Source organism: Hemitrygon akajei, chromosome 12 (assembly GCF_048418815.1).
Source record: "Hemitrygon akajei chromosome 12, sHemAka1.3, whole genome shotgun sequence".
In the NCBI taxonomy this organism is placed as follows: Eukaryota; Metazoa; Chordata; class Chondrichthyes; order Myliobatiformes; family Dasyatidae; genus Hemitrygon; species Hemitrygon akajei.
The window spans coordinates 21,526,528-21,549,073 of record NC_133135.1 but is presented as its reverse complement, the minus strand read 5'-3'; the positions used below and the strand labels follow the sequence as shown (position 1 = coordinate 21,549,073).

General features: G+C 40.0%; 1 protein-coding gene across 1 annotated transcript in view; it reads right to left on the bottom strand.

Annotated features, from left to right (window-relative positions):
* Positions 1-21,914, bottom strand: part of LOC140736782 (protein Dr1-like) — a 30,772-nt gene extending 8,858 nt beyond the window's left edge. The window contains exons 1-2 of the mRNA XM_073062703.1: positions 21,367-21,914; positions 302-465 (exon numbers count right to left, since the gene is read on the bottom strand). Of these exons, the coding sequence (XP_072918804.1) occupies positions 302-465; positions 21,367-21,589 (387 nt within the window). The 5' untranslated portion in view covers positions 21,590-21,914. The remainder of the gene's footprint in view (positions 1-301; positions 466-21,366) is intronic.
* Between the last annotated feature and the right edge of the window lie 632 nt (positions 21,915-22,546).

The following is a 22,546-nucleotide window of genomic DNA, read 5'->3' as shown; positions in this document are numbered from 1 at the left end:
GAGATGGGGATTTGGTGGTTGGGGGAGGGGGTCAATGTGCCTGAGGTGTTTTGTTCAGAAAGAGATTTGGGGGTTGATGTGCCTGTTCCATTTTTCTTTTTTTTCGTGGGGAGGTGGGATTTGGGGGTTGATGACCATGCTGCCTTTTTCTTTTCTTTTTTTGGTTTCATGGCTACTCAGAGGACTGAAGAATTTCTGAATTACATACTTTGATAATAAATTAACCTTTGAACCTTTAATATAGACACAACTCTATAAATGACAACATACAATAGCTTGAACATCTACATATATTACTTACTTTTGCAAATAGTTCCTGTTGTTGCCTTAATAATTCTTCTTCTGGTATGCCCAGGTTCTCTAGTCGTGAGCTTGCTTTTCTCCTCTTTAGTGCTACTGTTTTGCACTCTTGCAAGACTTCTTTTACTTCACTAATGTACGAGCAAAACCCAAGACTTTCCAGGGCTAAAAAAAAAAGAAAAATTATATTATAAGTGTTTGCGCATACTCTATCCAAAATTTCCAGGCAATTAAATAAAAAGTATACTGCTAAACAATTGAAGCAAAGCAATGTGAGAGCAGACATCTGTTTGTGATCTTTTTCCACTAAGTGGAAAATTCTTATTTTCAACCAAGTGTCAGTTATTGTGTCAAGAATATGGAACAGAACAGTATAGCACATTACAGGTCATTCAGCTCACTATGCCGTGCAGACCCTTGAACTTACTCCAGGATCAATCTAATCCTATTCTTCCTTAATAATCCTTCATTTTACTGTCATCCATGTACCTAAGAGTTTTCATTAAATGCCTCTAAATACATCTGCCTCTACCACCACCCTGGTGCCTACCACTCTGTAAAATATATTTCATCATGTTTGACTCTGTAAAATAGCTACCTTTGGCTTCTCTCCAAACAAAAAAAAAAATGCCCCCCCCCACCCATATTTGCTATTTCTGCCCTGGACATGGTCACTGGCTGTTTACTTTATTGATGGCTTTTATAATCTTGTACACCTCTATCAAGTCACCTCTCCTCCTCCACTTCAAAGAGGAAAGCCCTAGCTTACTCAGCCTATCCTCATAAGAGACACTGGTAAATCTCCTGTGCATCCTCTCCAAAGCTTCCATATTCTTCCTATAATGAGGCAACCAGAACTAAACACAATACTGCAAGTATGGTCCAGCAGACAAGGCAATCCAAGGTGACAGGTCTTGGGCTGAGAGTGTATTGAAGTGGCTGGCCTGGGTTCGAGAGCAAGGAACAATCTGCTGTTTGGGTGATTTAAGTGTGGGGCCAGATTTAAAAGGTCAGGGTACCAGGGCCAGAGGAGAGGGATATAGGCCAGTGTTCAGCTCACTTGTCAAAGCAAGGTTTACTCATCTCTGTGCTGAACTGAGGCTGTGGGCTCTTAGATCAGCTGTGACTGGCTTTGTGGCTGCAAATTCACTTTCATGAACTTCAGTTCTGAATGTCATTTGCTTACTTTTTATTGTTTGCACAATGTTCTTTTTTTTTGCAAATTTGGTGCTTGACTTTTTAAAAAAAAGTGGGTTCTACCGTGTTTCTTTGTTTTGGGGCTGCCTGTTAGGAGATGGATCTCAAGTTGTATATAGTAAGTGTACTTTGAACTTTTAACCAGTGTATAGAGCTGCAAAATTACTTCATGATTCTTGAACTCAATTCCCTCCCTAATGAAGGCCACTACACCATATACCTTCTTAACCATCCGATCACCTTGCACTGCAACTTGGAGGGATCTATCGACATGAACTCCAAGATCACTCTATTCCTCTCCACTGTTAAGAATCCTACCATTAACCCTGAATTCTGCTCACATTTCGAGATTTAGATTTCACATAAAAAATATTTATTTTATACTGGTTGAGTTGGCTTGTTCTCCAATCTTGGCAATCCATTTGCAAATGTTTCCATCATACGAGGAGATATCATCAGTGTGCACTGTTCACTTGTGGTGTGTCCTCCGAATGCTTGGCTGTTATATACTTATCAGTTGATTGGTGATTGTTAGGGAAATCCAATTGTGATGTAGGGAGGGGTCTCGTCTCTGATTAGTTGTGTGGCGAACTTTATGCATTGCCTGGAATTGTGCCTGCATTGGCTTATGAATGGGATCGAGGTCTATGTGTCTGTTTACAGAACTATTTGCAGATAACCAGCTTCTAGGAATTCCCTTGCATGCCACATGCTTGCTAGCGTCATGACTGCACCGACACCCAGTTGAATTTGTGCCCCTCTCGATCTTCATGGGTAGAGACTAGGGAGAATTGGTCATCCTACCTCATGGATCCTTCTGAATAGTTTTCTCCCAGTTTGCCGACGTTAATATTTGCTACACTCCTCACATTTGATTCTGTTGGCCACATTGGTCTTGCCCAATAGCTTGGTTTGTTCTTTCGGTCTGTGGAGTACTCTTCTCAATGTTGCTGATAGTTTATGTGCAACGGGAATTCTATGTTCTTGGAGCTGCCAGGCTGTTACTTCCAAGGTATTTCGAATGTATGGAAGGACAACCTCCACGCTGCAGTGTCTCCACGCTCTTCTGAACAAAGTTTTGATACAGCTCTTCTTGTGTGCATTTGGATGGTTACTGTGATAATTTAGGATCTGATCTGTATGTGTTCCCTTATGATAAATAGATGCTTCCAAAGTACCCTCCATGTTTCTACTGACAAGCATATTCAAGAATGCCAGTTTCCTCTCAGTTTCTGTTACCATCGTGAACTTAATATCATTGAACACATCGTTGATTAGTTTACAACTTCTTTCAATGTTGCTGTGTTTTACTATAACAGAAGTATCATTGACATATCCGACCCAAATTTTAGGGTTTACAATTGGTAACACCATCTTTTATTTTTTAAAAACTTGCATGAAGGCTTATGCTACGAACCAAGAGATGGGTGAACCCATTGGTGTCCCTTTCAGCTGTTTGTAAAGCATGCCATTTAATTTAAAGTTGGTACACAAGCAGAATTCTACCAGTTTGCATATGCTATGTTTATTTAGTCTCCTGTCCTTTATTTCATTCTTCATTTTATAATTTTGCTTTTCTTGTAACTTTTCCCTTTCTTTGTGCCTGGGTGTTCCAGTATCAGTTCCAAAACAGATGCAAAGAAATAGCAACGCAAACTCTTCCAATTCAAATATTACTTTTACATTTAAAGTATTAAATATTGCTTTCTCACAAATGCAAATCACAAAATAGAATGCAAATGAAATGTAATTATAACATGACAAGAAATGCAAAAGAGCTTTGGCATTTCAATAGAAGTTACATTTATAGAAACCAGCCAAATGCCCAATCTACCACAAATTAAACATGAACATCAATGTAATGGGGTTCATTTGACTGCTAGCTTATGAACAATGTTTTTATAGGTAGAAAACACTTCAATTTTTGATCAAAACTGTTTCTCAACACTCAGGTTGTACAGCTGAAGGCCCAGCTCTCTTGGTCCATGTTGCTCTAAATCCCCATATTCCAATAAGCTCAAACAGTGGTATCATATTTCTTTTCCATTGATTTGCTCGCTGGGCACAGAGTTACAGAATGGACTATTCTGAGATGTTGTCTATTGGTCACCACTCTATTAACAAATTAATTGAAAATGGTTTTAAATGTTATGCGATTCAAGGCTCCATTAGTTACACTTTTGCAAGAAAATACAAGATTTGACTAACTATGGCCCAATGAATTTTATAGCAAACCATGCACACTAGGTACAGATTCTCGAGTTCTCAACTAGAAGAAATCTGGAAATGATCAATCGAGTCAGAAAGACAAACAGAGGGTCAAGCAAGCAGCCATGGGAATCAGCTCTTGACTGATACCCAATGATGCCCTCAATTGAATACTGTTATTTAAACTGAATCAGAGCTATACTTAAGCATGGTACCTCGTCATACCATCTGGGACATGCAAGTGGATCAACTATTGAATGCTTCCCATCCTGAACACAAGTAAGCAGGTTGGGAAAATGAATAGTCAGCAGAAGTGATGACCCAACTTTATGGCTGAACATTTTTTTTAAAATAAGCATTCTCTAAAGGCAATAATTACTGACTTACACTTACAATTTTCTTTTAAAAGAAAAAAGGAGGTGCAGAGATGGAAAATTACTGGAGTATGCATCCTTGTACTTTAGTTCCGTGATAACAAAATGGCACACTTCCCTCCAGATGGCAGCTTTAGATGTCAGCTAGATGTAGTTCTAGATAGCAGCTTCAATTTCAGGTGCTTGGTGGGAGCCATTTTTAAGACATTTAAAATTAAGTTTTTTTTTAACATGCCAGCAGTAGCCTCTGTATTTCAACAGTCACATTCAAAAAATAATGCAAGTTCATCTACGTTCTTTTTACTACTTTCTGTTTAAGTATTTTTAAAAGTTGTATTTAAGTAATTCACTCACCTGCTTTTTGAATATCCCAGTTTTGCTTTAGAATACAAGAAGTTCTCTTACTAGGTTGTACCAACTCTAACGTATATGACCTCTCAGCCAATTCAAGCTAAGTCAAAAGAACGTGATTGCATCAGGCAAAAAAAAACACCAACTGGTTTTCAAGTGCCGATTTGAAACTGGGATTTTGGTTTTCCAGTTACTCAATTAAACTCTATAATGTAGATACAGTGTCCAAAAGGCTATTATTTAGAAAGAGCACCTACAACTTTTAATAAATCTTATTCCTAAAGTAAATTAGCAATGGTTTAAACACCCTGGATGAGAAGCAATTCAAGCCAAAGGAGTTAATGATTGAACTGTGTTAGTATTGTCAATTTTCAACAGCTTGCTACCAGAATTTCAGAACAAAATTGCTATTCAGTGTGGCATGGTACACTTTGGGATAGAGAGAACAAATCCAATACCAGAGGAATGCTCACAGACAAGATTGCATCCTTGACTAAAAACACATTGAACATTGAGAACATTACCCAAATAATCAAAAGGTAATGATTTGCAACATTTTAGTACACATATAGAGAACTGTCCTAAACATGTCAGGTTCCACAACAAACTCCTCACCTGCCATTGCTCCTGGATGAACAGAATTTCATCTAAAAATGGGAGGTTTAAAGTCACTTTAAGCTAATTTCCTTAGCCTATGTCTTGATCACTAAGAATGCACTGGCCTTTTGCACAATTATACCATCCTACAAGGATTTTGGCACAATGCCCATCATCAGTCAGGGCACTGAGTAAGAGAAATTGGGATGTCACGCTGCAGCTGTACAAGACAATGATGAGGCTGCAACTGGAATTGCTCTCTCCGTGATTCCCTTGTATATTCATCCCTCTCCACTAATTGCCCTCTGGGCACTTATCCCTACAAGCAGAAGTAGTGCTCCACCTACCAATTTACCTCCATTCAGGGCCCCAAGCAATCCCTCCAGGCAAGGCACCACTTCACCAGTATGTGTATTGGGGTCTCTGCTGTACCCGATGCAGCCTCTTCTCTATTAATGAGACCCGGCGTAGCTTGGGGAACCACTTTGTCGAGTGCTTTCAGTCCATCCACAAAAAATCAGAATTTCCCAGTGGCCAACCATTTCAATTCCACTTCTTATTCGAACATGTTGGTCCAGGACCTGCTCTACTGCCATGATGAGGCCATTCTCAGATTGGAAGAGCAATACCTCATATTCCATTTGGGTAGCCTTGCACCTGATGAGATGAACATCAATTTCTCTAACTTTTGGTAATTCCCTTCCCCACCCCCTTCCCTCTTCTTCAATTCCCCACTCTAGCTCTCTTGTCCTCACCTATTGATTACCTCCCCCTCACCCCTGGTGTCCCTTCTCCTGCTCTTTCTGCCATTGTTAACTCTCCTCTCCTATCAGACTCCTTTTCTAACCCTTTACCTTTTCTATGCATCACCTCCCAGCTTCTTAATCCATCTCCTCCCCTTTCCACACCCACCTAGCATCACCCTTCACTTTCTAGCTTGTACTCCCCCCACCATCATTCTCATTCTTATCCCCCTTCCTTTCTAGTCCTAACGAAGGGTCTCAGTCTGAAACATCAACAATTTATTCATTTCCCTGCCCGACCCGCATTCCTCCAGCATTTTGTGTGTGGTCATTAGAAATACTAAGTTCTACTTTGGTCATCCTGGTACAAGGAAGATGGCATTAAGGTGAAAAAAAATATTGAGGAAATGTATGAGGATGTTGCTGAGACTCAAGGGACTGAGCTACAGAGAAAGGTTGGGTCTTTTTTCATTGGAGTACAGGAGAATGTGGGGTGATCTTTGAGGTGTATGAAATTATGAGGGGCATAGATAGTGTGAATGTAGAGTATTTTTCTCAGGATCTGGGGAATCAAGCACTAGAGAACTTAGTTTCAAGTGAGAAAGGAGAGATTTAATAGGAGCCTGAGGGGCAACTATTACATCCAGAGAGTGGTTGGTATATGGAATAAGCTACCAGATGAAGTGGTGAAGGCAGGTATATTATCAAAAGATACTTGGATGGGTATGTGGGCAGGAAAGATTTAGAGCAGGCTTTCCCAACCTTCAGATAATGCATGGATCCATGGTATTAACAGGTAGTTTACAGATAAACACAAACAAATTGGGGTAATAGATATGGGAATCTTGGTCAGCACAGATCAGTTGAACAGAAGGGAGGGTTTCCATGCTGTATGACCCTATGATTCTACATGACCCCAGGCTCTCTACGGGGCCCCAAGTCGATTTCCAAAACATAAACTGACTAAAACCAAATCCATTCCAAACCCACTTCAACAAATCTGATGCCAAAACTCTTGTATATTTCTCTTGGCACATCAGCTGCTGAAACATATCAAATCACCCATAAACAGTCTTTTAACTCCCACCATCATGTTCACCTGGCAATAAAATTGTCACCATCCTTTTCATTGTCTAGCCCTTCCCCAAGACCATTTCTAATCTCTGTACTTCCCCAGGTTTAATCCTTCCTAAATTATTCCCCTCATCTCCAAGGACTTTGGTAACTGTCACATTATTTCCAATAGACTGGCATCAGATTTTGCTTCACAATGCTCAATTTCTTAAGCAAATTTGGACATTTTACTGTAAAATACTGGTATTTGGCATGCAAAGTATATAAGGTGAAATAAGGAAGGGGAAAGCAAAAAGAGAATCTGCATGGATCTTTAAATGGAAGTTTCCTAAAGAAACACCAGAAATGAAGTAGCTTGGGATTGAACACAAAATGCTGAAGGAACTCAGCAGGTCAGGGGCCATCAATGGAAAGGAATAAGAGCCAGGCCAAGGAATCCTGATGAAGCTCGACCAAAACATTGATTTGTTTTATTCCTTTCAATAGATGCTGCCTGACCTGCTGAGTTCATCCAGCATTTTACATGCATTATTCTGGATTTCCAACATCTGCAGAATCTCGTGTTTGGGAACGAATATCACAGATAAGGAACATGATTAGCCTCCAAAGAGAAAGCTTAAACTTACACAATATGTACCCATAGGATATTCCAAAGCACTCCAGAGTTAATTAATGAGTTCATTTGTTGACAAACACAGTAACTAATTTGGACAACAATGAGATAACAACTAGATAGTTAGCTACTTAGGCTGTGTTAAGCAGTGTTCTGTCAAGGTCAAAAGAAAACTCCCCCACTTTCATCTGAAAAGCATATTGAAGCAAATTGGCTGGCTGACAACTTTTTTTTAAAAACACAGGAAGAGATGGACATGAAGAGATTTAAAGAGCAGGACAAGAATTCTATGCAACACACAAAATGCTATAAGAATTCAGCAGGCCAGGCAGCATCTATGGAAAAGAGTGAACAGTTGACATTTTGGTCTGAGACCCTTCATCAGGCCTGGTAAAAGAGTCTCAGCCTGAAACATCGACTGTATGTCAACTCTTTTCCATAGATGCTGTCTGGCCTGAGTCTGGCCACCATTTTGTGGGTGTTGCTTGGATTTACAGCATCTGCAGATTTTCTCATCTTTGTGCTACAAGAATTCTAGGGAACAATTCTATTTGAGCAACCAGATTTAATATCTCTGGCATACGTCGAGAAGATTTGTTAACTTTGTGACAGCAAACATATGAAAGACATGATAAATAAATATAGAGAAAACCAGAGTTTTTTATCTATATATAGTGAGGTAGTGTTCATGGGTTCAATGTCCATTTAGAAGTTGGATGGCAGAGGGGAAGAGCTGTTCCAGGCTCTTGCACCTCCTTCCCGACGGTAACAGTGTGAAGATGGCATGTTCTGGGTGGCAGGGATCCTGGACGCCACCTTCCTGAGGCATTGCTACGCAAAGATGTCTTGGATAATACAGAGAATGGTACCCATAATGGAGCTGACTGATATTACAAGTTTCTGCAACTTATTTCAATCTTGTGCAGTAGCCGCCCACCACCCACCAAACGGTGATGCAGCCAGTCAGAATGCTCTCCATGAAATGTTTGTAAAAATTTGAGAGGTTAGTTGACGAAACCAAATCTCCTCAAACTCCTAATGAAATATAGCCCTATCTTGGCTTCTTTATAGCTGTATCAATGTGTTGCATCCATAGAACATTACAGCACAGAAACAGGCCTTTTGGCCCTTCTTGGCTGTGCCAAACCATTTTTCTGCCTAGTCCCACTGACCTGCACCTGGCCCATATCCCTCCATACCCCTCTCATCCATGTACATCCAAGTACTTCTCCAAGTTTTTCTTAAATGTTAAAAGTGAGCCCGCATTTACCACTTCATCTGGCAGCTCATTCCATACTCCCACCACTCTGTGTGATGAAGCCCCCCCCCCCCCATGTTCCCTTTAAATTTTTCCCCCTTCACTCTTAACCCATGTCCTCTGGGTTTTTAACTTCCCTAGCCTCAGTGGAAAAAGCCTGCTTGCATTCACTCTATCTATACCCATCATAATTTTATATACCTCCATCAAGTCTCCCATTCTTCTACGCTCCAGGGAATAAAGTCCTAACCTATTCAACCTTTCTCTGTAACTCAGTTTCTCAAGTCCCGGCAACATCCTTGTAAACCTTCCCTGCACTCTTTCAACCTTATTAATATCCTTCCTGTAATTGTGAAGGAAACTGCACACAATACTCCAAATACGGCCTCATCAATGCCTTATACAACCTCACCGTAACATTCCAACTCTTATACTCAAATACTTCGATTTATAAAGGTTAATGTACCAAAAGCTCTCTTTACTACCTTACCTACCTGTGACGCCACTTTTAAGGAATTTTGTATCTGTATTCCTAGATCCAGGTTAGGTCCTCAAAGATAATGACACCCAGGAACTTGAAACTGCTCATTCCACTTCTAATCCCTCTACGAGGATCGATTTGTGTTCCTTCATCTTACCCTTCCTGAATTCCATAAACAGCTCTTTGGTCTTTCTGATGTTGAGTGCAAGGTTGCTGCCCTGACACCATTCATCTAGCTGGTACACCTTGCTCCTGTACGGCCGTTCGTCAGAATGCCAAAAATGGTTGTATCATCAGCAAATTATGTGAGCTATGCCTAGCCACATAGTCATGGATGTAGAGACAGTAAAGCAGTCGGCTAAGCACACATCCCTATAGAGCACCAGTGTTAATTGTTAGCAATGTGGAGACGTTATTTCCAATCCGTACAGATTCTGGTTTTCCAGTTAGGAAGTAGAGCATCCAGTTTAGAGGAGGTAGAGAAGCCTAGATTCTGTAGCTTTTAGATCAGGACTGTAGGAATGATGGTGTTAAATGCTGAGCTATAGTCAATAAACAGCATCCTCACATAGGTATTTGCATTGTCCATGTGACACAAGGCTGTCTGAAGAACCACTGAAATAGCTGTAGACCCATTGTGGCTATAGGCAAATCGCAGTGGGTCCAGGTTCTTCCTGAGACAGATGATGATTCTAGCCATGACCAAGGTCTCAAAGTACTTCATCACTGTAAATGTGAGTGATACTGGACAAAGGTCTTTGAGGCAGCTCACACTACTCTTCTTGGGCACTGATGTAATTGTTGCCCTTTTGAAGCAGGTGGGAACTTCCAACTGTAGCAATGAGATATTGAAAATGTCTTTGAATGCTCCTGCCAGTTGGTTGGCACAGATTTTTAATATATCTGTTTAACGTTTAGGTTGAAGCCATCCCTCTATGCAATAGATGTCCTGAAATTAAAACAAGTCAATTCTGTTTTGGATGTAATATTACTGCTAATATGTTGTACATAGATTAGTACTGAATAATAAGTCTGAATGTCATAGAGATGGATAACTGTTTCTTATTTTTAGATTTTGTGAGAAAGAACCCCATGTTTATCTTATCAGAATACAAATATATCAAAATAAATACAGGTCTATCATTACACTTGTATCAGCTTTTTCATCTGAATGAAATTATGAAGAACCTGCTGCACCAAGTCACTAAGAGCTCAGAAAGCCAATTAAAAAAAATCTTTGTACTAATAAAAACACTTCTTACTCTGCCTTATGTTTATAGCAGCATGAAGGAACTTTATCAGTTGAACAGTGAACACAAAAAAAACTTCAAATCAAGCAAGAGTATATTTGACATTTATCCACGATGGAAAATAGTTCAAAATCTGAGGAAAAAACAGGGATTACAAGTCAAAACAATTCATACATCAAAATTAAAACAAGATGGAATTTGAACGCTGACTGTATAAGCAGAGAATACTGCAAAATGCTTCACATTAAAAGAGGAAAAAAAACTCCAATGATTCAAAGGACATTTTCAGCCAGAATGTTAAAGAATTCACCATGAGTGCCACTGACAAGCTATAGTGAGGAAAATTAAATTGTGACGTACCTGCTCATACCAGACACAACTTATCATCGCATAACTCAAGAATATTGAAAATCAGATATGAATGTTTGAATAAAGCTAATGGTATATACTTTTTCTCTACACAGTTTAATTATTACCCCATGATTTGCAGACATTTTTTTGAAATAGACAATTGACAATAGACAGTAGGTGCAGGAGTAGGCCATTTGGCCCTTCTAGCCAGCATCGCCATTCACTGTGATCATGGCTGATCATACACAATCAGTACCCCGTTCCTGCCCTCTCCCTATATCCCTTGACCCCGCTATCTATAAGAGCTCTATCTAACTCAAATGACCAATCAAAGCTAGATTTCTACCTTTCCTGTAATCAAGTTCAATGCTAAATTATCCATTGCATGTGTTAGAATTAATGTGTTAATTTTACCTACTAAAGATACAATTACAAAAATTTGTGCATCAAAACTTGCGCAGTTACTGCTATACACGTTAAATGCACTAGATCGGCGAGCACCCTAAAATCAACAACCACTGGCTTAGCAGCAAGTGCTAAAGATTAAAGCACCCCATTGAGTTGGGTAATGCTAAGTGGATTGATTTTCACAATCATAATCATAGAAATCAGTCTTTAGCCAACTGGACAGACTCTACACAACATCAGGAGGATGTTAAGGATACAGGATGTTGAAACAAGACAATCCAATTGTAGCCCTACAACTCAGTCAGAAGGTCAGAAATAGAGACGTTTTCTCTTTGCCCAAAGTTCCATTACATTTCTCAGAAAAAGTTCACACTTGCATTCAGCAAGATTTAGATCACATTCAGGTTTGGACTAAATGCTGACCAATAAACCATTTACAATAAACTGAAGATAATTCAACTGCATGACGCACAATGGAATTAAAATGCCAAATTCCTCACCATTAACATTAAAGTTCTGGGGAGTCACCACTACTGAAACTCATCTACAGACTCCCACTACTGAAACTCATCTACAGACTCCCCAGAACCAAACTATTGTTCATATGTCAGGAGCGTGATTGAACACTTACCACCTATCTGGAAAGGAACAATACATTAAATATATGTGGTTATGCCAACATGACCAAAAGATCATTAGTATAGCTCCTACACCTTTCCGAGTCATTCTAAATTTGACCAGTCATTTCCACTAGAGCTCCAAGTTTGTATCATCTAGTGCAAGGGGGCATAATTTGAAGGTGATTGAAGTATGGAGGGTGTGGGGGGAGGCAAGTTCCTCACACAGAGTAGCGAATGTGTGCAACACACCACTGGGGATGGTGGTAGAGGAAGATACATTAAGGGCATTTAACTTAGATGGGCACATGGATGATAGAAAATGGAGGGTTATTTAAGAGGGAAGGTTTAGATTGATCTTGGAGTAAGTTAAAAGGTCAGCAAAACATCATGGCCTTAAGGGCTTGTACTGTGCTGTAATGTTCTATGTTCTACAAACTCACCTTTTGTTTATGCTTCATTCTCAATTCATGCAAATTCCATGCTCCCCACCTTCACACCCTTGAAATCTCTACATTAGGGGTTCCCAACCTGGGATCCACAGACCCCTCAGTTAATGGCATGAGTCCACAGCATTAAAAATAAAGGGTTGGAACCCCCCACTCTATAGGAACCAAATTTAACTTAATTGATGAGCATTGTGTGTACAATGCCTTCCAACCACATGGATGAACTTTGTGACAGTGAATCAACTTGGCATAAGTTCACCAAGCAATGTTTCTCCCCATAATTTAAAATACTTAAAGCCTACTGTCGAAATAATACCTTTCTTCATGCAGCTTCATTTCCAATTTGTAAAACCTCAATACTTCCTCATCATTGGAAACTGTATCGTTAAGAGATCAGAATCTTGATGTAAGGGGTAGGAGGCAGCATTAGATTATTATGATTAAGCTGAATCGACATGTTTTATAATAGGGTTTGAATAATGATCTCTGCCTAAAACAGTGTTTATTTCCCTTCACAGGTTCTCCCTGGCTGTCTGTATTGTTTATGCCAGGGAATTTACATTTGTTATACCTAAATTTTGAGGATGTGGCTATATTAATCATACCGGGGCCAAAGAAGAACTTAGTAACCTGTCTCAATTATTATTGTCCAGTAGCACTCAAAACAACTGTGATGAAGTGCCTGGAGGTTGGCCATGAAGCACATCAACTCCTGTCTGAGAAGTGATTTGGATCCACTCAAATTTGCCTCCCATCACAAGAAGTCAATGGTAGATGCCACTTCACTTAGCTCTGGAACATCTATCAGGACAGTGATGATACAATCATAAGGATGATTTTATTTGACTACAACTCAGCATTTAACACCATCATCCCTGCAAAACTAATCAATAAGCTCCAAGACCCAGGCCTCGATACCTCCTTGTGTAACCAGCTCCTCAATTTCCTCACTTGCAGACTCCAGTCAGTATGTTTTGACAATATCTCCTCCACAAGCAACATCAGCACAGGTGCACCACAAGGCTGTCTGCTTAGTCTCCTGCTTAACTCACTTTACACTTACGACAATGAGACGAAGCACAGCTCCAATGCCATATTTAAGTTTGCTGATGTTGTTGGCCAAATCAAAGGTAGTGATGAATCGGCATAGAGAGATTGAAAATCTGATTGTGTGGTGTGACAGCAATAACCTCTCACTCAACATCAGCAAAACTAAAGAGCTACCAGAGGAAGAAATTGGGGGTCCATGAGCCAGTGCTCATTAGGGGATTGGAGGTGGAATCGGTAACTTTAAATTCCTGGGCGTTATCATATCAGAGGATCTGACCAGCATACAAATACCATTTCAAAGAAAGCAAAGCAGCATCTCTACTTCCTTAGAAGTTAGTGCAGATTTGACGTGTCATCTAAAACTCCGACAAACTTCTATAGATGCGTAGCAGAGAGTATCCTGACTGGCTGCATCATGGTCTGGTATGGAAACATCAGTGTCCAGGAACAGAAAAGACTACACAAAAAGCGGTGGATACAATCCAGTTCATCAGAGGAAAAGCACCCCCCCCCCCACAATCCTTTTCATTAAGCACATCTATAAAGAGTGTTGGCACAAGAAAGCAGCATTCAAAGATCCCAACCATCCTGGCCATGCTCTCTTCTCACTGCTACCATAAGAAAGAAATACAGGGGTCATAGGTTCCACAGCACCAGGATCAGGAAAAGTTATTACCCCTCAACCATCAGGCTCCAAACCCAAAGTCTTCACTCACATCAACACTGATCTGATCATTGAACACAAGCTCTAGACTCACTTTCAAGGGCTCTACAACACACGCTCTCAGTATTATTTATTATTACTTGTTACTTTTTGTACTTGCGCAATTTGTCAGTCTTTGTGTGTAGTTTTTCATTGATTCTATTGTACTTTGTTCTCTTGTGAATACCTGCAAGAAAGTGAATCTCAGGGTAGTATTTGATGACATATGCACTTTAATAATAAATATACTTTGAACTTTTGAAGCTTAATTAAGGTAGAAAAGGAGAAACTTTCAGACAGAAACATGATCTCACAAAACAGCAGATTAAGAGAATGGAAGACTGGATAGTGCAAAGATCACAATGCAAATCAGTTGCATGCATTATGCCTTAGTAAAGAGAGCAAGAATCATGAAGCTTTGGGTGTCTGGTATTCAAATCATCAAAAGCCAATGCTCTTGTATATGGTACTTAAATATTTTAATCAAAAGTTGCAATTTATCTCAAAATACAGGAATATAAAAGTGTTTAGTCAAATTATTCAGTTTCTTAGTAAGGTAACAAAAGAAATGCTCTTAGTTTTCAATTTTATTGGCCCTGAAAGAAGTTAAACAACAAATTCACCAAGATTAGAGCAAAACTTCAAAGATTAAAGAATACTTAAAATAAAACTTGCATTCCTCATAGTCACAACTGAGGAAGGGATTTATTTTTTTTTAAACTGAAATTATTCAACAATGGATTCAGAGATATTGTTTCCTTTGTTGGGAAATTTCAGAAACAAAGGTACAAGAGCACACAAAAATAAAAATAGACCAGCAGGCCCCTCGATCCTGCCCAACCATTCATTAAGATCATGGCTGATCAATGCTGGCCTCTTCTGTATCAGTTCCTATAACTCTCAATTTCTCAATCTTTTAAATATTTATCTCCACCTTCAATATATCTAAAGATCTGGCATCCACCACCAGCAGGAGCATAGAATTGCAGACAACCACAACTGAGAAGAAATCCCTATGCACCTGTTTTAAATGCTTGGACTCTCAATTTGTAGCAATACCCTCTTGTTCGTGACATTGCCACCAGTGAAAACATCTCAACATCTACCATATCAAGACCGCAGGACCCTAATACAGTATGTTTGAATAAGGTTAAAACTCATTCATCCAAATTCCAAGGAATGCAAACTGTTGAGTGTTTTAGCCTGGCAAATCTCCTTTGGACTGCTTCCATACCCCTTGTTGAACCTGCCTGATAACTTTTAATTCAAGCACAGGAACGTCTAGATCCCTCTGAACTTCACTCATTTGCAGTTCCACTTCATTAATATCCATCTTTTGAATGCTCTGACCAAAGTGTATGACCTCACACAGCCCACCACCCCCCACCTCATTATCCAGGTTTTAGCCCAATCTACGCTGCCCATCCTAACAGAACAGTTCTAACCTTCCTCAAAACTGGTGTCAGTGTCCTGTGAAAATCTTACTTTGAGCCATGCATTACCTCTATATTCCTATTTACCTTTTGCCAATTTGCTGTTGGCTCTGCTTTTCAATTCCAGATTACTGCCCAGCTAATTCGGACAAGTACATTTCCCCACATAAGTTAGTGGAGTTCTGGGACTCACCCCATTCTTCTAAAGGCTGTGGATGCAGGATCAACTGACACTCCATCTTGAAACTTGTTCTCAGATTTTATTGAATGAAGAATGAACACATTCCCCATTTCTTGCACCCGCTGTTTGAATTAAAGTCGGTAAGAGGCTTTGCTTCCAATTGAACTGTTCATCATAACACTGTTCAATGCTGATAGAACCAGAAACCATGGCAAAATTCAAAGTTATTCCAGAAAAGTTTCCACCAGGAAATGTGATTTTAAGGTTTCAGATGCATAAAGCCAAGATCCTATAGCAGGTTTGTGTATTACATCGATGCAGTTACTCAGATTCGCACTTGAGTAATATACTGCAGAGTACATTGAAGTATACTGATATCTCCTAGCACTCATGAGATAAAGGGGAAAGAAATGGTTTCAATCATCTTTGCTGCTGGTTGTTCTAATATGGAGGTTAATACTTTATATTTCAGGACAAATGATCAATCATGCTCATTAATGCTAACCAGCTCTACCTTACAACCTTTCAAACTCTCTAGTCTCCAAGTTACCAAACAGAGCGATCATCAAATATGGATGGGCATAAAATTCATCCAGGTAAGTATTAGGAACAGTGAAGTCAAAATTTTTGATTTCACTTGATTCTCCACTTTGGTTCTCTGCACACCAATTCCACCCCTCCTTGTGCTGTGTACACAAAGCTGAAATAGATCTTTTCAACCCTGGTTTCCTATTTGAAAACAAGATAAAGTTATCAGTATTTACCAAGGTGAAGGATGCAAAGGAGTGTGGAGTATGCCAATATGCTAAGGCATTTCAAGATAAAGGAGATAAATCCCCAGGGCCAGATGAGATAGGCCCTAGATTATAGAAAAACACAAAAGAGATCACTGGGACCTTGACAGTCCTCGAGAAGAGATTGCTGGGACCTTAACAGCCCTCTGGAACCTTGCCTGTTAGGGAGATCAAGTAGCAAATGTTGTTCGATTATTCAAGAAAGATAATCTTCGAAATGATAAACTAGCGAGTCTCACCTCAGCAGGAGGAAAGTTACTGGAGAGGATACTTAGGGATGGAATTTATGAGCATTCGGAAAACCAAGGTCTAATTAGGGTTTCGGCCCGAAACGTCGACTGTATTCTTTTCGTAGATGCAGCCTGGCCTGCTGAGTTCCTCCAGCATTTTGTGTGTGTTACTCTGATTTCCAGCATCTGCAGATTTTCTCTTGTTTCTAATTAGGGATAGTCAGCACAGCTTTGTATGGGGCAAGCCATGTCTTACGAACTTATTTGAGGAAGTGACAAAGGTGATTGGTGAAAGTAGAGCTGTGGATGTTGTCTACGTGGATTTTAGTAAGTCACTTGTCTAGATCCTTCATGGAGGCTCATCCAGAAGATTAATATGCATGGATCCATGGCAAATTGGCTGCTTGGACTCAGAATTTGCTTACCCAGACAGAGCAGTGTGATCAATGGAGCCATATTCTGAATGGAATATGTGCCTAATAGTCTCTTGCAGTAATCAACACTGGGACCTCTGCTATTTGTTAACCCAGCCAAATGTGAAGCAATGCACTTTGGGAGATCAAATGTAAAGGGACAGTATAATTAATGGCAAGACTCTCAAGTGTTGATGAGTAAAGTCCACAACTCCTGGAAAACAACTACACATGATGATAGAGTGGTAAAGAGGGCACAAGGCTTGATTGCCTTTATTAGTCGAGGAACTGAGTTCAGAGTGATGAAGTTAGGAAATTATGGTGCAGCTTTATAAAACCCAAGTTAGGCCACATCTGCATTCAATTCTGGTTGCCCCATTATAGGACAAAGCTTTGGAGAGGGTGCAAAAGAAGTTTACCATGATGCTGTCTGGATTAGAGGGCATATGCTACAAAGAGAGGTTGGATAAACTTGGGTTATTTGTTCAGGAGCACTAGTGGGCAAAGGGAAATCTGATCAGATATTTATTAGATTATAAGAGGCATAGATAGAACAGACAGTCAGCATTGTTTTCTCAAAGTTGAAAACCTAATAGAGGGCAAGCATTAAAGGTGAGGAACAAGCTCAAAGAAAAGTGTGATGAGAAATGCTTTATATATACATACACACACACACGCACACCCCAACCAGAGAATGGTGGGAACTAGAATGTGCTGTTAGGGGTGGTGGGATAGTCAAATATGATACAGGCGTTCAAAAGACTCAGATAGGTACATGAATGTGCAGCAAATAGAAGGATATGGACATTGTGTAGACAGAAGGGATTAGTTTGGTTTATCACATATACAGTGAAACAATGTGAATTGTGTCATTTGTGTTAACAACTACCATACTCAAGGAGGTGCTAAAGGCTGAAGTGTCACCACACATTTCAGTGCCAACACAGCATGCCCACAATGCTCAACAGAGCAATGCAGAACAAAACAAGCAACAAGACAACAGCAGCAAAAGCCGTGTTCCTCCCGCCCACCCAGATACACAGTCATCTATCACCAGAACAGACCATCTTTGGCCTCCAGTGTCATTTGATTACTAATTTAGTTACAATAATGTGGGCTCAAGGGTCTGTTGCTGTGCTGTTCTACATTCTATAAACCTGCTCCACCACTAGGAGCTGGTGCAGAACATAATGTTGCTGCCATTTTTTCCCCTGATAGCTTTAAGCACTCACTACCCTGCTATTAGGGTAGTGCAGCTTTCACTTTACTTCTTTATTGAATCCTTCCATGGAAACAGCTAGAAATTGTAGCTATTTTCCCAAAAAGCAAACACCACTAATACCTTACTTTAGAATGGACTAAATGTATTCCATGGCAAATGCACAAAAACATGCCCTTTCAACATGGTTTATATTGCACAAATTAATTATGCCTTCAAATTATTCAAATCCTCAGATTTTGCAATGCAACTTGAAATATGCCAGTAGGTTTTCCTACAATGCACGACTAGTAAAGAATTGCTAATTGTTGCTACGCAACCATTTGGACAAAATATATACTCACAGCCATAAATAGGAAACCAGGAACAGACTTTCTCTTCCAGATGGTGCAGATAACACAAGGTTCTATCATAACGAAATAATGATCTGTCCAGCACCAAGCCAAGTATCGCACAGGAGGCCAATTATAAACTTCAGTCACAACAACCAACACTTCATTTTCATTCACTTCCAACAATAAATCTAGTTTTTAAGAACAGCTGATCTCTGCTTGTTAAAATATTACACAGGTATGAATAGTTTTCACTGATCTGGGGATATTACCGAACAAGATCTGAAAGAAAATGTTTTGTTTCCCCATTTTAAGATTCCTGTGAAAAGAATCAATTTATTTTTTCCTGATGCTTAAAAGCTGAAGTCTAAATCTGCTGTTAATGTGGCTGATGGACTTGAGAAGCTATCTGCATAGCCTGTCAACCAGATTATGTAATACCATCCACATTACTAGAACTACTCCCAACAACTCATCATTGACAAGTGATTAAAACATAAGTATGCAAGGCCATTGGTCTTGCAACATTTTTCTGCAAATACATAAATGGTTATGTTAAATATGCCACTGCACATACACGCTGAGAGGTTTGAAAATTTGGCCAAATTACCAAAAACACACAGATTACAAAGAAGCAAAATGAACTGTGATTTGCAATGACTAATATTTTAATCAAAGAGGCAAACGCTGGCTTTAAACTACAGTGGGACAGACTTTCACTTTGATGACAAATATTGTCACACAAATTCAAAACTGCACAGCTTTATATTAACAGTTCAGTTGAAAAATTCTAGTAATATTGTTTATTTTCTGCTCAGAAACAACTGATTTGTAGTAACAAGGTTATTTCTGTTCCATTAATCATAAACAATTTTAGTTCAATTATGATTTAAAAACAAATCAAAGCCTACATTTGACCAGTCAAACATGTTAAAACCTTGCCTTCCGGAACTGAACAATTTGGCAGTTTTTCTTAAAACCTACCCAAACTTTCTGTTTTCATCACAAACGAACGCTGCATTTGCTCACACCGTGTCTTTCTATAGGACGTTTTCCACGGTCTTTGGAATATTCAACAACTTTCAGCTTAAAAGCAGCTGAAAAAGAAACAGTCTGTGAAAATCATGTAATTCGCTCTCAGCTGTGCTCATATGCCTACTGGGATCCTGGCACTTCCCATGCTTAAATACTTAAATGGAATTTTAATGATTGTTTTCTTTTTGAAACCACAAATTGCTAATAATATTGAAGTTTGTGGAAGGTGAATAAATCCTATTATCCTGTCCAGAAACACCCTAAAATGCTAGTAAACCAAACCAGCATTCAGGTATACCTCAAAATCATAGCGAAGAGTAAATATGTAAACACAGCCACTTCTAAAATGGTATTGTAAATTACTAAAGGGGGAGGAAGTGGTTGGCAGGTTCATTCAAGTCTCCTGTAAGTAAGCTACACGCCTGGCACATATCCAGCAGCAAAACCCATACCATGTGTATCGGATGAACTATGATAAAGGAAAATGGTAGAGAATAGAATTTTACAATATTTAGAAGAAAGAACTGCCTTATAATTTAAATAGGAACTAACTTCCCATATTTTGATTAATATTTCTGTCCTACCTGCATATTTTATTACAACCTACATGCCAAGACACTATTTCAAAAAGCTAATTCAATGAACTCAGCCAATTAACAAAAGAAACACGAAGTCACAGTCTCTCGGTAAAGACAAGTAACAAAGATCAGTAACAAAACCATGTATGTAGAGTAATTACAAACAAGAAATGTGTTACAGTGATGGACAATGTAGGAAGAAAAGTAACACTATTAGAAAAATATTCAAAAAAATGCTGGATATAGAACAAAATTTTCTGGTAAAAAATCAAAGAATTCTGAACTGCTTATTTACCTCATTCAGATAAATATTAAATCACAGATGTACACAGAGATTAGTACTACTTTACAGTTTAAATAAATCATGTGTATGGGTTGAATAAGATAATTGGTAAAATTTGGATTGATTTTACATCAAAACAATACTTCACTGGGTTACAGCATATAGCATTTCATACTAACACCTGCACTTAGTCAAATGGAAATGTAGATCCGTCTTTATAATTCAGAATGCTAAATATACCATTTCTCTAGGTGTTTTATATTCTCAGCTATCAAGTGACTTTTTTTGAAAACTTCACTATTCCAATACAAAGCACCTATTTCATATACAAAAGTACTCATTTGTGCTGCTGGTAGAAAACAGGAAAATACTAAAAATATCATTTAAACGCATTTAAGATATCAAATCAGTTTTAACGATGTTGTCTTATTTTAATCTGTAGGTAACTATAAAACTATCTACATTCATTCAATGTCAGTATAAACACTCTCAACATTCTCACGCAAATAGTGAAGAAAAACGTTTTCTCCATTCATGTCCCTAATTTGGTACCATCCGATCATCAAAATTGCTCTACAAGCACGATCATAAGACTTCACCACTTGGACAGGCGACTAACACAGCCCATTGCAGGATGTAGATAACGGGGTGAAAGAGAAACCTCGTAACTGCTGTGACTATTAATTTCCTATTAGCTGATTTGTTAAAAACACTCTCCACCTAACTTTCCCAAGTAAAATAAAGAGAGCCTGCGAAGAAACGGAAAGTTAGTCATCCACTCACTCATTATTTGCCCGGGGGAAGAGGGAAAAGTTATCGAGGCCCGGACCCCCGCTCCCCTCACCTTGGATAACGTGCTCCGGGGAGATGGTTTTCTTCTCCGACTTGTTGCAGATCTCGTTGGCCTCCGAAGAAATAAGGTGAATGAACTCGGTGCAGCAGTTCACCACCAACTCCCTGGCTTCGTTCGCCACCCGCACGTTCGGCAGCGTCTCCTTGATCATTTTATTGATGGCCGCTCGGGGGATGGTCAGGTCGTCGTCGTTGTTGCCAGACGCCGAAGCCATGACTCACTTTATATACTTTTGTCTTAGTAAAATAATAAAAAAAACTAAAAACCTCCCAGTTGGTCTGAACACCCCCGCCCACAGTTCAAGGGGGTGAACCAGCGGCTCCTTTTGTGGTTGAAACCCCCTTCTCCCCTCCTTTTCCACGTGGCCTTCCTCTTGCCTTGGACTCCCCCGGGCCCTCAGCCACTCTCATCCAATCTCCGACTGAGCACCTGCAGTCCGATCACCGAGCAGAGCCCCTTCCTTCCCTCCTCCTCCCTCATTCCCCCGCACCCAGCTGCGGCGCCATCTTCAATCGTCCACCGGAAGGCATCCGCGAAGCCGCGCCGCCCCGCCCCGTACTTCCGCCGGTCGCTCCTCTCTCTCCCCTCCCCCAACGCCGGCCGCGGGGGCCGTGGCCTGGTGGAGGCTGTGAAACACTCCTCTCCTCCCTGCCTCCGGTTCCTTCCCTTCCTGTCCCGGCAGCAGCTGTGGAAAAAAACCCTCCATTCCGCGGTACTATACTTCCCTTCTCCTAACCCCGTCCGTCCCCTATCCACTACACCTTACTCCTGCCCTCTACCCTCCTAACCCCGCACTGTCCTTCTACCCTCTACACACCCTTCCGTGTCCAATCTCCTCTGCCCTTCACTCCCCACCCCACTCCGCCACTACCCCTCCCTTTCCACTTTCCTACCTCCTCGCGCCCCTCTACCTCTCTATCACATACCTTTCTATTTACTTTCATTGATTTGCTGCCCCATCCCCCATTTGTGTGTGTTTATTCATGAATACTTCCCTTTGTCATGTCGTTATCACAGAGAAACTGCAATCATACCCACATACCAGGTTGTAGAGGAGGAAAAAATACCTGGGTATGTATGTGTGTATGTATATAAATACCTGGGTACAGATGGTTGTCATGATTTTCAATTGATATCATTTGATTGGCATTGTAGATTGGCACTATCTCAA